Source organism: Ostrinia nubilalis, chromosome 6, assembly GCF_963855985.1.
Source record: "Ostrinia nubilalis chromosome 6, ilOstNubi1.1, whole genome shotgun sequence".
Taxonomy (NCBI): Eukaryota; Metazoa; Arthropoda; class Insecta; order Lepidoptera; family Crambidae; genus Ostrinia; species Ostrinia nubilalis.
This window is the reverse complement of record NC_087093.1, coordinates 1,842,363-1,863,196: the sequence shown is the minus strand read 5'-3', so window position 1 is coordinate 1,863,196 and position 20,834 is coordinate 1,842,363. Positions and strand designations below refer to the sequence as shown.

General features: G+C 39.5%; 1 protein-coding gene across 1 annotated transcript in view; it reads left to right on the top strand.

Moving 5' to 3' along the window:
- The window catches only part of LOC135072400 (CUGBP Elav-like family member 4), an 825,344-nt gene extending 804,730 nt beyond the window's left edge, over positions 1–20,614 (top strand). The window contains exons 7-15 of the mRNA XM_063966309.1: positions 12,976–13,134; positions 13,725–13,842; positions 15,440–15,616; positions 16,277–16,354; positions 16,776–16,889; positions 17,992–18,069; positions 18,975–19,151; positions 19,878–20,044; positions 20,372–20,614. Of these exons, the coding sequence (XP_063822379.1) occupies positions 12,976–13,134; positions 13,725–13,842; positions 15,440–15,616; positions 16,277–16,354; positions 16,776–16,889; positions 17,992–18,069; positions 18,975–19,151; positions 19,878–20,005 (1,029 nt within the window). The 3' untranslated portion in view covers positions 20,006–20,044; positions 20,372–20,614. The remainder of the gene's footprint in view (positions 1–12,975; positions 13,135–13,724; positions 13,843–15,439; positions 15,617–16,276; positions 16,355–16,775; positions 16,890–17,991; positions 18,070–18,974; positions 19,152–19,877; positions 20,045–20,371) is intronic.
- Positions 20,615–20,834: the final 220 nt, after the last annotated feature.

The window sequence follows — 20,834 nt, the reverse complement described above, 5'->3', positions numbered from 1 at the left end:
TAATACCCATCAGAGTTATTGCCCGCGGTCATTATGCTGAGTGTCACTACTGCAGAAATACAAGCATTTTGCTAATTCGCCCTCAATTAACACAGCGCTAGCGCAGTACCATTGATATAATGAAAACGTGCCATTAAACGTGCAATGAAATAATCCAGCGAAGCGTGTCCCAATAAAAATACGGCGCAAAATATGGCCGCCACTAGCCATAAGGCTTCGGGCAGACGCGCGTTTAATGCCCCCCGGTATTGCGCCCGCAGGATTAGTCGGGCCTTATTTTATATTTTTCGTGTAGCACTGCCATGGGCGAATATTGGAATATTTTCAAACTGGAACATTCTATTCGAAGCAAACATGTATTTTGAAATGATAATTAGATGTCATTTAGTACGGGACTATTTCCACCTCTCGTTGCCACCGCTGCAACTCCTGCATATCCAGAATCTTTGACCGCCAATAAAACCTCTTTCAACCTTCTATAGCGTGGACTGTCAGACTTTATAAGAGCCCTCAAAGACAGCACACAAGTATTGTTAAGAGTATTCTAATTACGGAAACACTTATCGTACAATAGGTACATAAGTTTGCATTGTCCTAACCGTAGCTACTGGAAGTAAACAATGTATTTTTCACTAATAGGTGTACCTGATTCCCAGAATGAAAACTAGAACCTGGTTCCGAGAAAACCGTATCAGAAGGCAGCACAACCCTAAGCTCTACCGGTATTACTGCAGAACAAGAGCCCCCTTCAAAGTAATTGACCTCTGAATAATACAACAGCCTTTTGTACAGCAGCTCGAATAAACAACTATTGAACTATTCGACGACTACTTTCCACAAGCGTTGGATTATTGATCCTTTAAAACGATTTTTACGTCTACTTTAATAATAAGTATGCGTTAATATTGTGATTTATCTACCTGGCAAGTCCCAATACCTAAGTAGCTAAATACGAAGACGAAGGGCCTTATTACAAAAAGATTAATGCCCGTTTTCACCATCAATCCCTCATTTTTAAGTGACCCCTATGTAAACAAAATTCCTGTTATTTGTTACCATAGGGTTCACTTAAAAATTAGGGATTAATGGTGAAAACGGGCATAAGCCAGTTGAACACTTGTTCAACATTTAATATGGAAATGACATTTTAAACTGCAGTGTTCAACGTGCGTTTAACTTTTTTGAAATGACACTTTATGGCTGGGTTGCATGATCTTACTTTAAGTTTAACAAACGTCAAGATGGTGCAACTCAAGTACTCAACCTATGTGTCTAGTCTAGCTGTGGTTTAGGTCTCAATCATAACTTTAAAAAAAAAACCGACTTCAAATGCGTGAACACAAATAATACCTATTCAACAAAAAAATAATCGTTCAAATTGGTTCATAATCGGCGGAGATATTGCGTATAAAAAAGTTCATCCCCAATTTTCCACCCTTGGGGGTGAAATATTTTCTTCAAATTCGCATGAAACCACCCTTTTGATAATACCTATTCAACAAAAAAATAATCGTTCAAATTGGTTTATAATCGGCGGAGATATTGCGTATAAAAAAGTTCATCCCCAATTTTCCACCCTTGGGGGTTGTTTTTTTTATTATTAATATTAAATGGGACCACCCTTGAGGTATTACCTATACGCCGAAAAAAGATTTGTTTAAATCGGTTCATAATTGGCGGAGTTATCGCGTAACAAACATAGAAAAAAAAAAACATACTGGTCGAATTGAGAACCTCCTCCTTTTTTTGAAGTCGGTTGAAAACATAAATACCTATCAGTCGAATGTCAATTATTACACATTAACAGGAATTTTGTTTTCAAAGGGGTCACTTAAAAATTAGGGATTGATGGTGAAAACGAGCATTAGACACTTAAAATTTTAATAACACTACCACACTAGATATAAAGCTAGGGGTGGTTATTAGAAGCAGGTTTCGGGTGGCAAGATCCAAATTAGTTTTGGTCTGATTAAGCTTTGCGGTAGGTGAAATTAAATAAAGCTAACAATATTAAAGTAACGATGACTTAGATAGTTGTGCTAGAACAAAGCAAACCCAATTAAAGGCACTTATAAACAATGTCTTCAATTACAACGTATACGCGAACATCTGTTGCTGAGTTCGTTTGGGAAAATTCCGTTATGAAGGTACCAAATACGAACTTGTATGTTACTACATTTTTAGGTTTAAAATATAAAACAACAATCTACGTCATTATTTATTTATTTACTTTAATTTGCAAGTGAGCTGAAAACAGATTAATCCAAAGCACTCGCATTGCCAATTTCAAATTACATTTAGGATTATGTAGAGTTATGTGTAAAGTCAGTTAAAACTTTTAACCCTAGACAATCTTAAAGTGTCTTTCTTATTTATTATGCTATACCTAAACTGTGTTTAATATAAACATACACATTTGCTCCTTACATTTCATAGATACCTAAAGAGGCTCCTTATAAGCTTCGTAACAGTTTCAAATGGGAATGATGATCTCACAAAATCCGTGGCACGCTCTTTCATGGTGTACAATTCTCTTTACAGCATTGACAGGAGCCGACTACGCGGCTCGTCGCTATACGAGTTCATATTACCGCTGCCCTCAGTTCTGAGGCGGCTTTATTGCCAGAGTAAACTTTAAAAGATTCCAATTAAGTTAGAGGCGTATAAGGCGAGCCTTTTATCGTCGTACCCTCTTAAGGAACAATGCCAGGGGCTTCAACACCGCCCATTTATATGAGGGAATTAGACCCGACCGACTATGCTCTAATAAAACAGGGTAAGGCCGCCTGCAGACGACTGCCCCGGATTTTATGCAGCTGAATGCCGAAACTGGTGCGGTCGGTAGAATTCGGATCGGTTGAATAATTCGTGTGGACTCGGGTGATAAGAAGGTTGCATATCTTTGTGCAATAAGGTTTCTTGTAAAGTTTTGTTTGAAAACGTTGATCAATTAAAATTACCTGTCTATAAGTTTATATAAAACGACTAGCGGCCGTTTAGCCGTTTAGGCTGTGCGTTGGTCTGTCAGTCAGTCAGTTTCTTCTCCTTTTATATATTTAGATATATGGCCTGACAAAGCTTTTCTACTCATTATAATAAGTATTATTTATGACTATTAGGTTCCTGAATAATACCAAGTACTAAATGCTATAAAGACTACTGTGACAGTAGGTAAAAAGACCTAAACGCCCATTACCATCTCAAAAATGTTGAATAAAAATAAAACCGCCGGCGGGCCGCGGAAGCTTTAGCCAAGCCAACAAAAGCCACGCAACCGAAGGAATAGTGAATTTTTAGCATGGCGCAAAGGCGTACCGCTTAATCACTGTAATGTAAAACTCCTTAGGACGGCCCGCCCTTTGTCACCAGTTTAAACCGGTTAGAACTAGTTTAATCTCGCCATCGCTCCAATCACACCTAACTATTTGTGTTTCAATTAAGAGGCCGAGTGCGGTTTCGATGATTAATCGCGGTAATAAATGTAAGTAGCTCGCCGTTGGAGCCGAAATGGATGTTTGGATTTAAATACCGCCGCGATAACACGACCGGCGAAATTGTTTCGGTTTATAATAGTTTTGGTGCTTATGTTGTAAATTAATTACATAATAGAATGTATTTTAGAAAAAAAAACAATAAAAATCATTCTTAATTTTATTTTTGGCATACCAAGCCAAGATTGTTAACATTTATACTCGTATAAATCATTTTTACATACTAAAATACTTTTTTTTTGTAAATACATACTTATTATACATAGAAAACACCCAGTCCAATACAAACAAATATGTTCATGCACACAAATGTTTGTACTGTGCGGGAATCGAACCCGCTACCTCCGGAATAGTAGTCCGTTTCGAACCACTACACCAAACGGCCGACTTTCGAACCACTACACCAAACGGCCGACAATTATATTGTTTGTAATGCACTCTGTTCATCCACTCTGGTCTCTAAATAATGCAGCAATGCTTCCATTTATTTTAATTTGTAGGTACAAGTAACAAATCTTGATTCTCCAAAATCTATAACCAAAAACATCCAAGGCTTTTATGACCACATGTACGTGACGGTACGTCATACAGTGCGGTGCAGCGGCGGGCAGGCGTAGCACATTAGGCCTGGCATTCAGGGCAGATCTAGATGAGCAGTAAATAACGGAGACAAGAGGGTTTCCTGCCAAACTGGCACTTAATGCGCGCGGCGAGCGGAAGCGGACGGACTGCAGGGCTGCTAGCGGAGAGCCAGAATTGGTGCCAATTTGGTGCTAAAATTACTTTATTTTTTTATTTAAGACAACCAGGGTTTTACAGTGTATATTAATGACAAGTTAGGCAACAAATAAAGCACTTTAAGTGTACAGGGGCAAAACAAGGAATGTCCATAAAATTCAAAAGTATATTTTTGATGGCAATATTTTCGATTTTCCGCGTATTTTTATTTTAAATTATACAAAAAGCGTAAAAACAAGTATAGTCATATGTATTCCTATTAGTAGTTTATAATTTTAAGTGACACATTAACAATGTTTTAAACTTTAAAGAATTTAAAAATGTTCATTACATAACTTTTTGTTTTTGTGACATTTCTTGTTTTGTCCCTGTACCCTTCACTTATAGGTTCTACGAAAATAAAGACAGTGGTGACTGAGTTAGTTGCAGTGCTTCTTCTCAGCACTTGCCAAATGTTGGACACGAGCCGCTGTTAGGGCAAAAAGAGTAGATATGAGGCATGTAAAGGCTCCTTGTGTCTCAAGTCGAAAGTATTTGACCAATGCGTGTTGCCAGTGATGGTATACGGATCTGAGACGTGGTCGCTTACTATGGGCCTCATAAGAAGGCTCAAGGTCACCCAAAGGGCGATGGAGCGGGCTATGCTCGGAGTCTCCCTGCGTGATCGAATCAGAAATGAGGAGATCCGCAGGAGAACCAAAGTAACCGACATAGCTCGCAGAATTGCTAAAATCAAGTGGCAGTGGGCGGGCACATAGCTCGTAGAGACGATGGCCGTTGGGGCAGGAAAGTTCTCGAGTGGCGACCACGGGCTGGAAGACGTAGCGTGGGCAGGCCTCCTACTAGGTGGACCGACGATCTGGTAAAGGTCGCGGGAAGAGCCTGGATGCGGGCAGCGCAGGACCGTTCATTGTGGAAAACCTTGGGGGAGGCCTTTGTCCAGCAGTGGACGTCATTTGGCTGAAACGAAAGGCTCCTTAAGAGGCAACTACGTATTTTTATGAGTCTTACTTTTTTTAATATTTGACGATTCAACTTTGACTTTGAAAGCTGTTATTGGTTCTGAAAGAATACATGTAATTTAAGCTGTTATTTGGTTCTTATAGAAATTGAACGTAATATGACAAGTTTGAATCTATGCTTAAGTTTCGATTAAGTTTGAGCGTCATTTAAGGGTAATTGCACAATTTCTTTGTTTTTGAACCATTTTCAATGAAAAGGAGAAAACTCATTATTCTCAAAAGATTGCTTGCTGCCAATCCCAAGTCTGAAAATGTCAGAAGCATTTAATGTATCTATTATTAAAGCTTAAGTTATTTCTGTCTTTATTCTATTTGTAACTTATACTTTGTGTGGGAGGTAGGAGGGAGTTCTGGCTGTCAATATGCATAAGCCAAAGGTCTTTGACATTTTCATTCAAGAGTGAACAATTAGTTAGTGGTAGGGCTTGTTCTAAGTCCGCCTGGCTAGCTACCATCATCTTACCTAAGTCTGTCGCCATAACAACAATGTTAACAGCATTGTTGTGTTCCGGCAGTTAGAGGTAAGATAGCCAGTTCCTCCGTGGTTGAGGATTCCGGGTGAAGCTCGCTTCCACCTTCGGCCTGATCGTCACTTACCATCAGGTGAGATACAAGCCAAGAGCTTCCTCGTTGTGAATAAAAAAAAGAACAAGTTGCAGAGTTAACTAGCGTCATTGATGCACTTTTATTCAATCCTGTAACTGATTTACACAAAAATATTCCTCATTAGTTTTGAACCTTAATTTTTAACAATAAAGTTCAAAATATAGTGGCATCGCTTCTGCCACTTCTGTAACTTCTTGCTGCCAGCCCTGGGGTCGGAAGCGGTGCGAGCTACAATGGCGCCGGCGTGACGTCACACGTGACGCGGGCACCCTAATCTGTTGATTAACTAGTTTAGCTATCTTCACCAGGCCTTTGTGAGGCGGACGGAGGATCATAATATATGTGCCGGAGCTACACTGTGCACTGGCCTTCGCGACTCCTTTGTGTGATTCTTGGTCGAGTGTTAAAGACAATAAAAGGTAAAGTACGGCCAACGAGAAGCGATACCAAATGTAAACAAACCCAATGTCATTGTCATTTGGAATAGTAGGGTTTGACTTTGACATATTTTGGCGGGAGAACGAGACATTACGATAAATACACAAGATGGGAAGAGACAGAATAGATTATCAATTCGAAAGTCGAATCGACCTTTTGTATCGCTTCTCGTTGGCCGTACTTTAGATGAGTGACGTCATTTCAAGTTAGCAAGAACCTTAGGCTGGCTTGCACCATCTTACTTTAACTTTGACAAATATGAAAAATCTGTCAAACTCCATACAAAAAGCACCGGCTATCGTCATAGTTACCGTTAAAATTAGGTGGTGCAACTCAGCCTTAGTCTTTCAGCATGATGCAACGTCGTGATGCATAATTATTATGTGTTTCGATGATACAGCATGCTATATTAATTTCTATGACATGATACGTTATACTCACATATTTTTTGAGATCTCAGCCATAACGCTTCGGTATGTTTGTGAATATGATATAGGTATTATATTCCTTGTTGTGCTGATATTTATTTATTTGTATAAAATACGTCAGCTCGTACCTACATGGACATCTCAACCCAACCCTGTATAAGCGTGGAGGGTGGAGTAAGTTTTACAGAAACAATATTGAAACATACACTTAATTACTTAATTGAAATTTGAAAATCAAGCGTAAGGAGTGTGCCTGCCATGCATAGCTACCAGCAATTGGGGCAATGCCAACCTCGTTATAGATTTATGTTGTTTTGTTGATAAATGCTATTTTAGAATGTGTACTACCTACAAGTAAACCACATGGATCATGATGCACACATCAGCAAAGTTTCCAGAAAGTTAATTATAAGTCGAGCGCTTAACTCTGACAGTGTCTAAGGCAGCGGTTCCCGAATGGTGGTCCGCGGAACCCTGGGGTTCCGTGGAAAGGCCGCAAGGGTTCCGTAAAAAATATTATACCACGTTTCGTGACCGACGTTGTTCGCTCGCACCGACTTGTTTATGCACAAGGGAGAGGCAGGGCGTGCGGGCGGAGTAGTACGGGGGTTCCCCTAGGAAAAGTATAATCAATTAGGGTTCCTTGGCAAAAAAAATTGGGAAACCCTGGTCTAAGGTATGGGAGTAACACGGGAGGGTGTTTTTGTAACGCCAAACGTCTTTAGATCTCCTTCAGTACAATATTAGGCATTTAATGAACTCTTAATTAAATTTTAAAAACGTTTTCTTGTTTGTAAGATTAGCGTCTGCAGTTCAGTACGACTTCTAAACAGCTAAGGTCTTCAGCCCCGTTGTTTCCACCTGCCGCCGAAGATGGCGCCAGCGGCGTGCCGCCTGCGGGTTATTACGTCATAGCACATTTTGCAAGACTCACTTGCACCTTAAATAAGTTCTTACGAATAAAGACAGAGATTACGAATGTTTGTGAGGAGTTTTCGTGTTAATTAACTCGTCGGTTATCAATGAGGAATTCATGTGACTTTTGGAAATCAGTAGAGTTAAGGTAAATAACAGGAAAAAATCGTAAAATATCGTTATCAAAAATAACAAAATAAAAAGAAAAAAATACGAAACCAAACTTGATAAAGTTGGTTTGTAACAAAACTTTTTGATTTTCAGGAGTTATTATCACTGAAAAAAATATAAGCTGAACTATTTTTGCATTCGATCCATATGACTTATTTTAACGTAAACAAGTGGAATTCAATTTTGTTAAAAAAGTTCACAATTTTTAATTATTTTTCATAAATATTCTAAAATGTCGTTACTATTGTAAAGAAAAACTGGTTTATGACAGTATTCGTTGCAAAACTTAGGAGATGGCGCGAGCGGCTGCAGGTTATGGCAGCCTTGCGTCCAAGTGGTTGCAGACTGATTTAATTTTGTTAGGATAATATCAAAATTTTATCCAAAAATTACCAACAGATGTTTTCCTTATGCTGTAAAATTATTAAGAATTGATTAGCACACTTACCAGTCACATAAATTGTAAAAAATGATATTATCGAAACATTAAAATTGGATTGGATTACAGTTAAACGTCCATTTGTTTTTTTAACGAGAGATCGACATCTGTCGGATCAGCTGATGACAAAAAATCCGAAAAAAAAAACATTAAAAAACAATGTCATAAAACGAAAATGTCGCAATCACGACAAAGAAACCAGATTGTTACATACATCACGAAAACACTTAATGGCGGGGCTTGTTTGTTCGAATAAAAACGTTTTCTGCAAAACGGGAACTAATAAATTGCAGCTTGACGAGGCAATATTCCAGTGGCGAAGTTTTACGATTGTAACACATGAAACACTTTTTATTGCCGGGATATTGCTGCCTACGCTTTTTATATCGCTCATTTGAACACCCTGTATAAGTACTTATTTATGTATGAGGAAGTAATGACAATACAACGTAAGGTTACGGCTGCGAGGCTCTGATACGACCGTAACTTTGTTATTTAAATATTTGCTTACACTGTTGCTTTTATTGATAATAAATATTGTGTCATTTTGTTTACATATCTAAATAGGTCATGTTAAATAAAAAACAGCTACACAATTTAAAGTAAATTGGAAATGTAGTATTTCCTTTCCTGTCTCATATCAGTTTTACTCTCATAATCCCTAAAAAAATATGTTTTTATTTTGATAGATTGCTCTTAAATTCGTTTCTTTACCTTGCGATCAGGGTTTGCTGAGTGGTGCTATAATGCATAGCAGACATACTGTGCAAAGTGGTGGTGTGATAAACACCACCTATAAGAGTGGGCACAACGCCTCGCACACATTCCTCACAAATGCCTTCCATCCCTCGCATACGTACTTCATACATCCCTATAGCCTTATTAAACAATCATTTGTTTTTCATGCACAAAACGAACGCTACATATCCGTCTCCAAACAACTCCCACAGCTCAAATGAAAACGCCACCTTACGAGGCCTAAAACATTATGAATTTATCTTCCAACTTCGCAAGCTTCTTACATAACATGGTTAGAGTGTAACCGTATGCCATGACATAATGGTCCCAAAGTCCACACGATAAACGTCCTCACCAAAAGACAAAGCCGCCAACTTTAAACCAATGATCATAATTAGCTCTATCTCGCAAATGGTATCTCACAAACAGTTATCTCTTGAGCAAACTGCCGCGTAAATTACTGCTGATATTCGGGAGCGAAAGTGAACTTCTGCAACAACAATTAAGGGACTAATAATAACCGGTTAATTGGACGAAACATTGTAACGAATGGGCCCCATGTAGCTCGTTATCAAGAGACTGCGACGCGATTGCGTAATAAAATACCTAATAAACGTAAGCACAACACTGAGCCAGGTTCATATTTAAGCCCGCGCGATATATGGCGCCGTTCGACAATTATGCGGCTGGATATGGCGTAGTAAAGTCATCTAAATCTGGGACGTTTGTGTCTTTTAAATTGATGGGTTTCTTCAATTTACAGTTGGCGCTATCTACCTACAGCATTAGGATTATGCTAAAGTACGATGTTACAGCATACAATAAGGAAAGAACTCTTCTTGCGACGATGTTTATCAAGTGGATTACAATTCTTGGATTGTTTTATAACTTATAAATGTAGGTTTTATACACTTTGACGACTATTAATTATTAGTCCACACGAATAAATACATTTTTGACTTTGAATTACACAAAAATACGATGTGTGTTAGTGTTAAGGGTATTTTACATTATTAAAGTTTTGCCCTATCAGCACTTCCAGATGAACGTTCCAGGTTAAAAACAAACACGCGTTCATAAAACAAGCGCTGCGTTGTAGCTCCAGCATCAGCGACAAACATTACGTTGCTGTTGATTGCTCATTGAAGTGCGCACTAAACTACAGAACTAGTGTGTTGACTTTATTCGGGAAAATAAACGAGTATACGCTGAAAACAGTGTTCGAAATACTATGATACAGTCAGCATCAAATAATTGGTGACACCCAAAGTAGCCAAAAAGTTTGAACACGTCTTTGTTACAATTGAAATAAGGTTGTTTTGTCAACTTTTTGGTCACTTAGGTCACCAAATATTTGACACTGACTATACATTCTCATACGTCACACATAGAGTTCACGTTGTTTCGCGTTAACGATTGAACGGTCACGCACTATTCTGTGCTACAGCTACGTATGCGCTACGAATTTCGTAGTCGTTGACTACGAAGCACCTGCGTAGTAACTTTATACTACGAAATAGCATCTTTTAAAAAAACTTTTGAATTAAGACTGACTTCTAAGTTGGATGGATGTCCACATCTGAAAATAATTATTCATGATGTTCATATTATGTTAACTTGGAAATAGAATAGTCGAGATATTATTATAATAATTATAGTTTACTAGCTTTTGCCGGCGGCTTCACCCGAGTGAAATTAAGTTTGTCATAGATCGTCATAAATTATAGCCTATAATGTTATTATGGTTCTATACAATAATACTGTAAAGTTTTAACAAAATCCGTTCAGCTAATGTGGTGAAGTAATAAAGTATTGAGTATTGAGCAGTTTTGCGTGAAAGAGTAACAAACATCCATCCAGACATCCAAACTTTCATTTAATAATATTAGTAGGATAAAATATTAGAATCTGACTGACTGATTGATTACATTATTATATTTTTCATTCAAAAGAAACTTAATTGCACAAAAAAAATAAACGAACTTAATGCTATTACAACTTAATCACGTATTAATCTTATTTTTTTTGTGTTTTACTTAAGATCAATATTAAAGACTTTTAGGCTGAGTTGCACCACCTAACTTTGACCGTAACTATAACGATATAACCGGCGTTTTTTGTATGGAGTTTGAGAGATTTTTGAAGTTTGTCAAAGTTAAAGTAAGATGGTGCAACCCAGCGTTAGACATAGAATGTCTTTCCATTATTACATAATGATACATAGATCCTTACTACAGAATTGAGAGATAACAAAAAGTATCAGCCCAGTTTATGAGCCATCACAAACATAAATGGGCGTGGCTGAACCAATATAAACATTCAATAACAATATCAACCATTTACATTACTTCAGATATTCCAATAACATGAACTGAATACGAATACAATTTCATCGCTTCAGAAAATAACTAAACAACAAGCAATAAATAAACAGAAAATAATACTTCAAATATTGGCATCACTACTGATTCCATATTGAAGACAAACAGAGTCGGGCGAACAAAACTCGCGGGCAAATAGACGAAGGCCCCAATTATATGCAGGCGCACGCCCGGGCCTCCATTACGGCTACTTAGCAATCTATTCGCGGCAATTAGCCCGAGTGGGCCCAAACTATTAATGGAAGGAAGCCAGAAGACTGGCGAAGTTTGCAGGCCGCCCGACCGATGCATTTTTGGATCGAGCCCAAAATAACTTGTTGCACCGACAGGCGCGCGACCTGTTGCGCGGCCTACCGGCCTAGAGGCACGGCACGCCATTTTTGCCCGTTGTCTGCAAATACATAATGAATGCGAACGAACGCTTGCCTCCGTTTTGTTGCTCTCTAGTTTGTGGGGCGCCGCTGGTAGTCAGCCGACGCAGTATTGGCTGCTTCATTGCCGCAGCGCCGCTCGAACGGCGATATTGCGCGCAAAGTCGCGCGTCTGGCATTGTTGGAATTGCAACTGCAGCGTCTAAAGTCAAATTACGAGAGAGAGTGCAGGAACGTTTTGTAGCACAAACTTGAACAATGTGACTGCTTTCAACCCATCCATTCTGATCTGAAACGCATTCTCACTAATGTGTGTCTCAAAATCACTTGCATGCAGTCTGATATGCTCAAACGTTCACAGAATTATGCATAGGTACTAGTTTGAACAGATCTCAATTTATTTGTACTTCAAATCACAATACTGAAATAACAAAAACCCCTAATAAGTCTTCACATAGAGCAGGAAAATTGTTCACTATCCTAACATAAGCTGAAATAACGAGACGATATGACAATAAGTGCCATCAAACGAGGATTTCGGGCACTCATCCTTAAACATTGAAGATTTTTGTTTACCGCAGATAATAAGATGTTTCCCATTCAGCGAGGGTTGTCTTTGACCCAATTAGCTTAGTCATAGTCGTTGGGATGACGGGACTCTTTTCTTTCTTGTCTCGAGCCCCGCCGTTGTTTCTATAAATACGCTCCATTAAGTGTGGAGACATGACAGGCAACAGGCACTTTATGATGCATGATTTGATTTAGCAAGCCCTTTATGCGAAACTTGAGAGCTCATACTGTATTGTTTAGTGAAGTTGGTAAAAGCTGTTGTCGTTAAATTCTGTTAACTATAAGTGGCTAGGAACCTCTGTCAAGCACTTACTGCATAAACTAATCAGCTTTGAAAGGTAGAGTATAAAGATGTGTTAAAATTGTGTACCTGCATACCTGTACATATTATAGGACTTATATTTTCAAAATAAACAAAAGCATTAAACTTTTTTTAACTGATTAGGAGACTGCACTTATATTAAGCGAAAAAACAAAAGTGTCACGACTCGAACTTTTCTTTTTTCAAAATAGGTAATTCATCGTTTTAATTTTAGAATAATTTTCTTTTCTAACTGGTTAGCTAACTTCGCCTGATGAGAGAAACAAAAGAATCACGCCTTTCAAACTTTTCTCTTTTCAAAATTATTTTTTCTTTTTCTAATTGTCAATTCGTCATTTGTTTCAGGGCGCGTCCTCGAGCCTGGTGGTGAAGTTTGCTGACACGGAGAAGGAGCGGCAACTGCGACGAATGCAGCAGATGGCCGGCAACATGAGCCTGCTCAATCCGTTCGTGTTCAACCAGTTCGGGGCGTATGGCACCTACGCGCAGGTCATCACGGAGCAGGTAGGCTGTTGTTGTTTTGCTAGGTTGTCGCCGCGTGCGCAGATAAATGTAGAACATCGAGTTTTACACCCGTATTCACACACGATGCTGTGTGTGTGTCACTCTACTATTCAAGTACTGTCTATGAATATGTTTTGGGACCCTGTGCGTCCATCCGCACTGTGAGACCTCATAGTAATATTTGTTAATTCGGGTGTTGTCACCGCCATGATGTCGTCCTTAAATCGTTAAACCAAAATTGGTAGTAAATTGTATTGTTCATTTTTAATCAGTTTGGTATCAGATTAGTAACTTTTACCTTTATAGCGCGATGTTATAAGTACTTTTCTATAATTCGAAACGTTACTAAAATGTTCTGTTATTATTAATTTTTCAAAGTAACTTAGTACGAAAACTAACGTTTTTGCCGAAGTGACTCATGGCATGGTCTCAAGTTTCTGCCAATATGATATTAGGAAGTCACTGAACTCCAAACGCCATAAATGTACCTTATCTTTAGGTCACAATGTAATAGTTATATGAATAAGGTGCTAATTGTCGTGGAAATATACGGAATAGAACCTCTAAAGAGTGAGTGTTCTGATTCGCAGCAACAACAGGCAGCCCTGATGGTGGCGGCGACCGCGCAAGGGTACATCAGCCCGATGACTGCGCTCGCGTCGCACGCTCTCAACGGGATGGCCAACTCCGTGGTGCCGCCTTCCTCTGGTAAGTGAAGTCCGGTAATTATTTATTATATTGCTGTCGCGCTCGCACACTCATTGCGGCCGCCCGTCGCACAGTCGCGACAGCAATATTGTAATTACGCGCGAGATAAGGAAGGGTAGCTTGGGGTCATTGGACGAAATTCTACGTGCCCGGCGACCGGACTTTCATTGATAGAAGATAATGACTGTGGATAAAAAACAGCTGAACCTGTTATGCTTCTGGTACAATAGAATAGGACCAACCCTCTTCCCGTGGATATCGTAGACGAATAATGGCAAACATAAGGCTTCCCCAACACGTCTGATTAGCATAGGGCGTGTGAACCATTTGTCTCTAGTAAATTATTGGTCGTGCTCAGGTGCTCCTGCAGTCAAGACTAATAGGGCCCTGATGATGATGGGGCAATTGCTTCTAGCTTAAACCTGTCTGGAATTTTGTTAAGCCAGAAGTAGTTATTTATATTCAAGTATTTATGATAAAGGAGTGAAGGAGCGTCTTGGCATTCTGGAGCCCTTGTAGTTCGCGTCTCAAACTACAACGCCAGTCGGTTCGAATCCAGCTACAATCCGTTATCCAGCACAAGCTTATATAAATAACTAGTTTAAACATACCTATGTCTGGGTCTGGGTGTTACCAGTGTTACTATATATGTATAATATGTATATTTATTTAAAAAGTATATACTCGTAAGTAGTATATCCGTTAAGCTAGCACCCATAACACAAGCATATAAGCTGCTTACTTTGGGGCTAGCTGGCGCTTATTAAATATTTTTGAAAATTCTCTCAGAACCCATGATGTCATCATATCAGCCGCGCTCTCTGCTGCAACATTCGTTTAACCTAGAGGTCATCTCACACAGCACTCGATGTCCCAACATCCGTATATCCCAGTGACATCAGAGTTTCCGCGCTACGTCTCTCCTCACTTTCAATTCCGCTGGAACAACAACCATATTATGCGGTACCATAGCCATATTATCTGATTAAGCATATCTGATCTTAGTTTGAAGATAGCATAGATTTTAAGATCGAAGATAAAATAAAAAGGGTGTTAGTCAGACTCATTCAAATATCATCCTTCTTGAATTTATTAATGTTTCTGTACCTACCTACTCAAAAAGTAAAATAACCCCTTTCAATGCCAATCGACCACATTGTGTACCCAATATCTAAAATTAATTCTATTCCAATATTTCCAACATAGAAAACGACCACGAAATCTAAATGAAGAGCAATAAAAGTTCAAAGGGTCGGCGGAGGGCGAGCCCTATCACAACAACCCATGTTATTGTAATCCATAATTTGATTTTGTTACGATTTCTGCTTCTACCAATGTCTTTACGCTTTGATTGTTTAAACGGTCGATTTATAATGTTCTGAAAGAACACAAAGAACAACCATTTGATAAAAACATTATGTTTCGAATCTTAAACAGACGCGAAAATTTACTTGAAATTAGCAGCTGCAGCTGTTTTGAAATCGAATACTTCTTCCAATATTGAAGCACGGAAGTTCGTAAAAAGAGTAGCAATTGTTAGTTAATGCTGACATGAACCCCAAGATCTAGCATCCTCAATAAGGACTTACGTTTTCAGACAGCTTCACCGGTCTAGCGATAGGGACGGGCGGCGGGCAGCCGCTGAACGGCGCGCTGCCGTCGCTCCCGTCGCCCACCATGCCCGGCTTCAACATGGCCGCGCAGACCGCCAACGGCCAGCCGCCGCCGCAGGAAGCCGTCTACACCAACGGCATACATCAGACCTTCACAGGCCGTAAGTGAACCGCTTCTACCACAAAGAACTAACTACGTTTTATCAGCACGTGTCCTGGTCAAACTGCTCCACAGTGAACCCCAAACACAACACACAACAGCATTCACCAGCATTTACAGCCAGTGCTGTAGCACGTAGCGTAGTGTAGTGTAGCCGTGCTACAGGCATAACACAGTTTGCTACATAAACCAGACCTTCACACGCCGTAAGTTACCGCAATTGACAGAAATACAGCAGTGTAGTGTAGCCGCTATAACACACCACGAGGTCGACACCAACAGCGTACATCAGACCTTCACAGCCCGTAAGTGTAGCTACGACAGTAATACAATAGTGCTGCCAGATTACAATGATACCTTAGTAATGTGGCCGTTCCGAACTAATCAGAATTAGTTCCTTAATTCGGCTGTAACGACCCTGATGTCAGACTATAAACACCTTCAGCATTCGAAGCTCATAACAGCGTCCAGGCTATAGGGACAATCCCCCAACCCGAAAGTCCTGAGTTCGATGACTGAACAACTACTTAGTGCAGTGTATCAGTTTGGTTAGGACATTGCAGGCTTGAATCATGCCGATTGTCCAATGACAAAGATGACTCCGTGCGAAACGTAAGGCACGCTTAGCGAGTCATGTCTGACACCAGGGTTTTTGTTACAGCCCCTCCGATAAGAAGACGAAGGCAGACACAACATGACGTGGTCTACACCAACGGCGTTCACCAGACGATCTCAGGCCGTAAGTGGGGCTAGAGCAATACTGTAGCGTAGTGTAGCCGGACTACAATGTAACTGTAGGGTACGTAGCCGGACTAGAAGCACGGCAGCAGTTAATCTGAACTCTTTCCTAGATTAGTTCTTCCGTTCCTGCTGCCATGGCCTGTTACCCGCTCTTCGTTCCCCTTGTATCGCGCAAATGGCTACCTCCAACGTTTATCTATCATTATTATACTATTGATATATTGATACATATAGTGGATACCTACTTAGAATAGCGGAAATAGTAAGCCCAAAACGAATGACGCGCCTAAAAGTAACTAGCGGATTTACCGCACAATTTAGAACAATTAACGGCGGAGTTATCCGTTTTCTGTTTATCTCTCATCTACATATAAAAGTGACTTACTGACAATTAACATGTTCATCTTGTTATGTTCTAGAGCCGATTTCAACTGTTCCAGCGGTGCCTGTGACCGCACAGGGACTGCCCAACGGCGAGGCGGCGGCGCTGCAACACGCGGCCTACCCGGGCATGCAGCCTTTCCCTGGAGTCGGTTAGTAGCGCACGATTGTGACCATCCCCCTTACCCCTCCCACGCTTATCCGGCCTCCTCTGAAACCATTCTGATGCACTCTATCCGTCTCTCTCTCTCTTGCTAGACAATTGAGACAGGTAGAGACATCAGAATAGTTTGTAGAGTCAGGCCTTAGCTTTGAGACCAACCAAAGTATTGCGGAAACACCTAATCATTAGTGAGATTATGTAATAAAAGTGACATTTAAAAATAACTCCATTGAATCTTGAAACTCATTACAAGATGCATCATTATACTCTTTTTATCTCATGTTTACATTAGTATCAAATAAATAGTATCTTATCATAACTAGAGGTGTTTCCACACCATACTCTTGGTGACATGTCGTAATAGAACATGTTGAATATTTGTCACTAAAATGTTGATTAGTCACGAAAACATCGTTAGTAGAACATTGTGTGCGCAGGACACATGATATGTATTTTTGGTGACAAGTAATGGCTCTATCAAACCCCCTTGTATAGTAAAAGCAATTTAATGTGTAATGATAGTAGGATAATATTATTATCAATGTGCCACGTGAACGAAATGTTGATTGTCAGTTATTTATCTTAACAGCCGATTGATTTTTTGGTACTTATTATACTATTTTTAGTCAATGTTTTCATGGAGGGAACATTATTTTGTCTACTTACTATCAAATCAATCGACTGATGAATGGTTACGAAGATGTTCGTCGTAAATAGGGATCATGCGCTGTCTATTCACGCTATTGGAAATATTTGGTAAAATCACATAAGTACAGTAGTTGAGTGTTCGGTGTTAAGTGTCCAGTAATTAGGCAAACCTAATTTATTTATACGTGTATTATAACCAATTTAAAATAGGTATTCAATGTGTCGAAATATGATTTACATGGGTCAAATGTATCTTTATTTACATTGTCTTGTTATGTACTTACATGTGGAACTTATTTTATTTATTTACCGTCAATATCTTTACAGATTCGCCAAATAAGTATTTGCATAATATGCAGCTTAATTACATTACCTTGTTGCATGTCCATGTATGCAACGAATAGGTGTTTCATTGTGAAAATGTGCGTATTAATGTTCGACAGCTTATCCAGCGGTTTACGGCCAGTTTCCGCAACCCATCCCCCCACCGATGTCGACCATTGCGCCGGCGCAGAGAGAAGGTAAGTGGAGCCCTCTGACGGAGTCCCAGGAACCTCGCCGGGATGTTCTAACCCCTTCAATCTAGCTTCTTTTCCAGCGACTGCAAGCGTAGTTAGCACGCTGAGTTGCAACCGCTTATGTCGTTGCCACTCGGTTATCCATTTTCCAGTTGTAATAACCCTTAGGTTGAGTTGCACGATCTTACTTTAACATTGACAAACGTCAAAATACTTTCAAATTAACATCAGGTGCGATTGTGGTCAAATACCTGCATGGTTCTGCATAAAAAAAATCCATACAAAAAGCACCGGTTATTGTTATTGTTACGGTTAAAAAAGGTGGTGCAACTCATACTTAAAGTTTAACAATTTCCAAAGAGCACGTAGTAACCTGGAAAATGGTCCTTAGTTTGATAACAAATGTTGCATTACTATTTGTATGTGTGTTGCAATGTGCAAGTATTGTACTGTGGCAAACAGAAGCTACCATTCGGCCTTCTTTTATACCCTGCAAAATTCTTGAAAGCTTCTTACACAGTCTGTCGCTGTACTGTTTGGTAGTTGTAAATGCACTTGATGTCCTTTGTGTTAAGTGGAGTGTTAAATGTTAGTCTTTATCCTTGTAGTTACTTTCAAAGTGGTTGATTTTAACCATGATACTGCAGATCGTATTTACATTGACGACATGCTACTTCATGGTTAATATTTTCCTCAGTATTAACATCTAGGTACTGATAGAGCAAGCTTTTTTGAAAAAAATGTGACCGTCAATTGTTGCTTTAATGACAGTCATCTTTACCTTCTGTTTTAAATCTTTCAGCAAAAAAAAACAACACTTTTGCTTGCTCTTTCGTACCTGATCTAACTATAACTAATATTAAGACTCAATGCTGGTGTTCAGAGGCAGATTTGTGAGTTCTTTAAAGATTTTCTGATGTTCCCAGGCTGCTCGATCTCAGGCCCCGAGGGCTGCAACCTGTTCATCTACCACCTGCCCCAGGAGTTCGGGGACGCGGAGCTGATGCAGATGTTTCTGCCCTTTGGGAACGTGATCAGCAGCAAGGTGTTTATTGATCGTGCCACCAACCAGAGCAAATGTTTCGGTCAGTATCATTTCTCACTTGACAAGATCGACTGCTTCAGGTGAAACCTAGACCTGCAACCTTTCAGTTTTCTTTTTATATTTATTTATTTATTGTTAGATATAAGCATCTATAGGCGCGGGCTGCGACCCGCCCGCGGCCATCTTTCTAATAAAACAGTGTGCATGTGACTTGCTTGTTTGATTGACGTGCGACGTATCGCCCCTTCCTACCAAATACCTAACACGTGGCGACGAGGATGGGATTCGAACCCACGCGTGCAAAGCACGCAACAACCTATTATTTCTAGTAAATACCTAACATTTATTTAGTTTTCCGTGCAACTGCGCAACACGGTAGGTGTTGGTATTAGTATCTGATACTCCTACAGTCTGCACTGATAGCTCCACCGAAAAAAAATACCTGTAAGAGAATACTATACCAGAACACACGTTATCCCTGTAGCAAAGTAAAGTATTTACTTACCCATGATCATGCCTGATTAATCAAAGGCTTCAGACGAGTTGCTTCGCTTGTACCTACTTCCCCTATTGCGTCTACTGTATCCAGGATCATCACTTTGACCGCCAATAAATTCCAACCGCTAAAGGTCAAGTTTGTCCCAGGAGAAAATCAAATTGTCATTAGACCTACAAAGAAATTAGACTTTCGATGCTTACGTTCCAAATACCTACCATGACGTTGCCCATTGACATCTCAATATTTATAATCGGCTTAATTTTCCAGGTTTCGTATCTTTCGACAACCCGACGTCAGCCCAGGCGGCCATCCAAGCGATGAACGGCTTCCAGATCGGCATGAAGCGCCTGAAGGTCCAGCTGAAGCGGCCCAAGGATGCGAACCGGCCTTACTAACCCCAGACGCCGTCCCTGCGCGTTCATTACGTGACCATGGTGAGTGACGTCATCACCAGCAGCTGTCATCATCACCATGAAGCAGCTTGGATCGTGATTTAGGCTGGCCTTACTAACCCCAGACGCCATGGTGAGTATTATCAGGAGTCAGGAGGGTATTATTACCATCCATCCATTCCATAGAATCCATGAGAACGCAGACTAACAGTGTCCTCATCATGAATCGACAGTCAGCACTTCATGTCCTCGTGATTTAGGTAATATTGCAGTTTCATTTAATAATTCTGTTTTTAGACTTGTTAATTATGATCTTGTGGGGTGTTAAATCTATATAACCAGGTAAAAGGTATTGTTCGCTTGTTGCAGGTGGCGGCAGGAACATACCCTACGCCCACGGTGCGGTTGTTCGCGTATTATCAACAATTCTAAGGAATTTAATAAACGTTTATTGTATAGTAAATATCATTACCTACGTACTTAAATAAAAAATATGCAAGCCGAGTCGGCGAGTATACTAAATTAGTTAAAGTAATTTATTAAACAGCGCGTAGGAATGCTTCATTATTATCATTATCGATTAATCATTAAATTACTCTATTATATTATTATATATACAATTTATTAACTTTGATTAAATTATTATTATTATTATAAAATGACGTTATAAAAATTTTGTCATTCGTAATCATACTTCTTAACTTAAGTACTTACTTAAAGTTTAACTGAAACTTTAACATAAATTTATTATACTAGTTATTTGCTTGGAAGTAAGCCAAACTGAATTTATTAAGTAAGTTGAAAATGTAAGAAAAAATGTATTTTAATTATT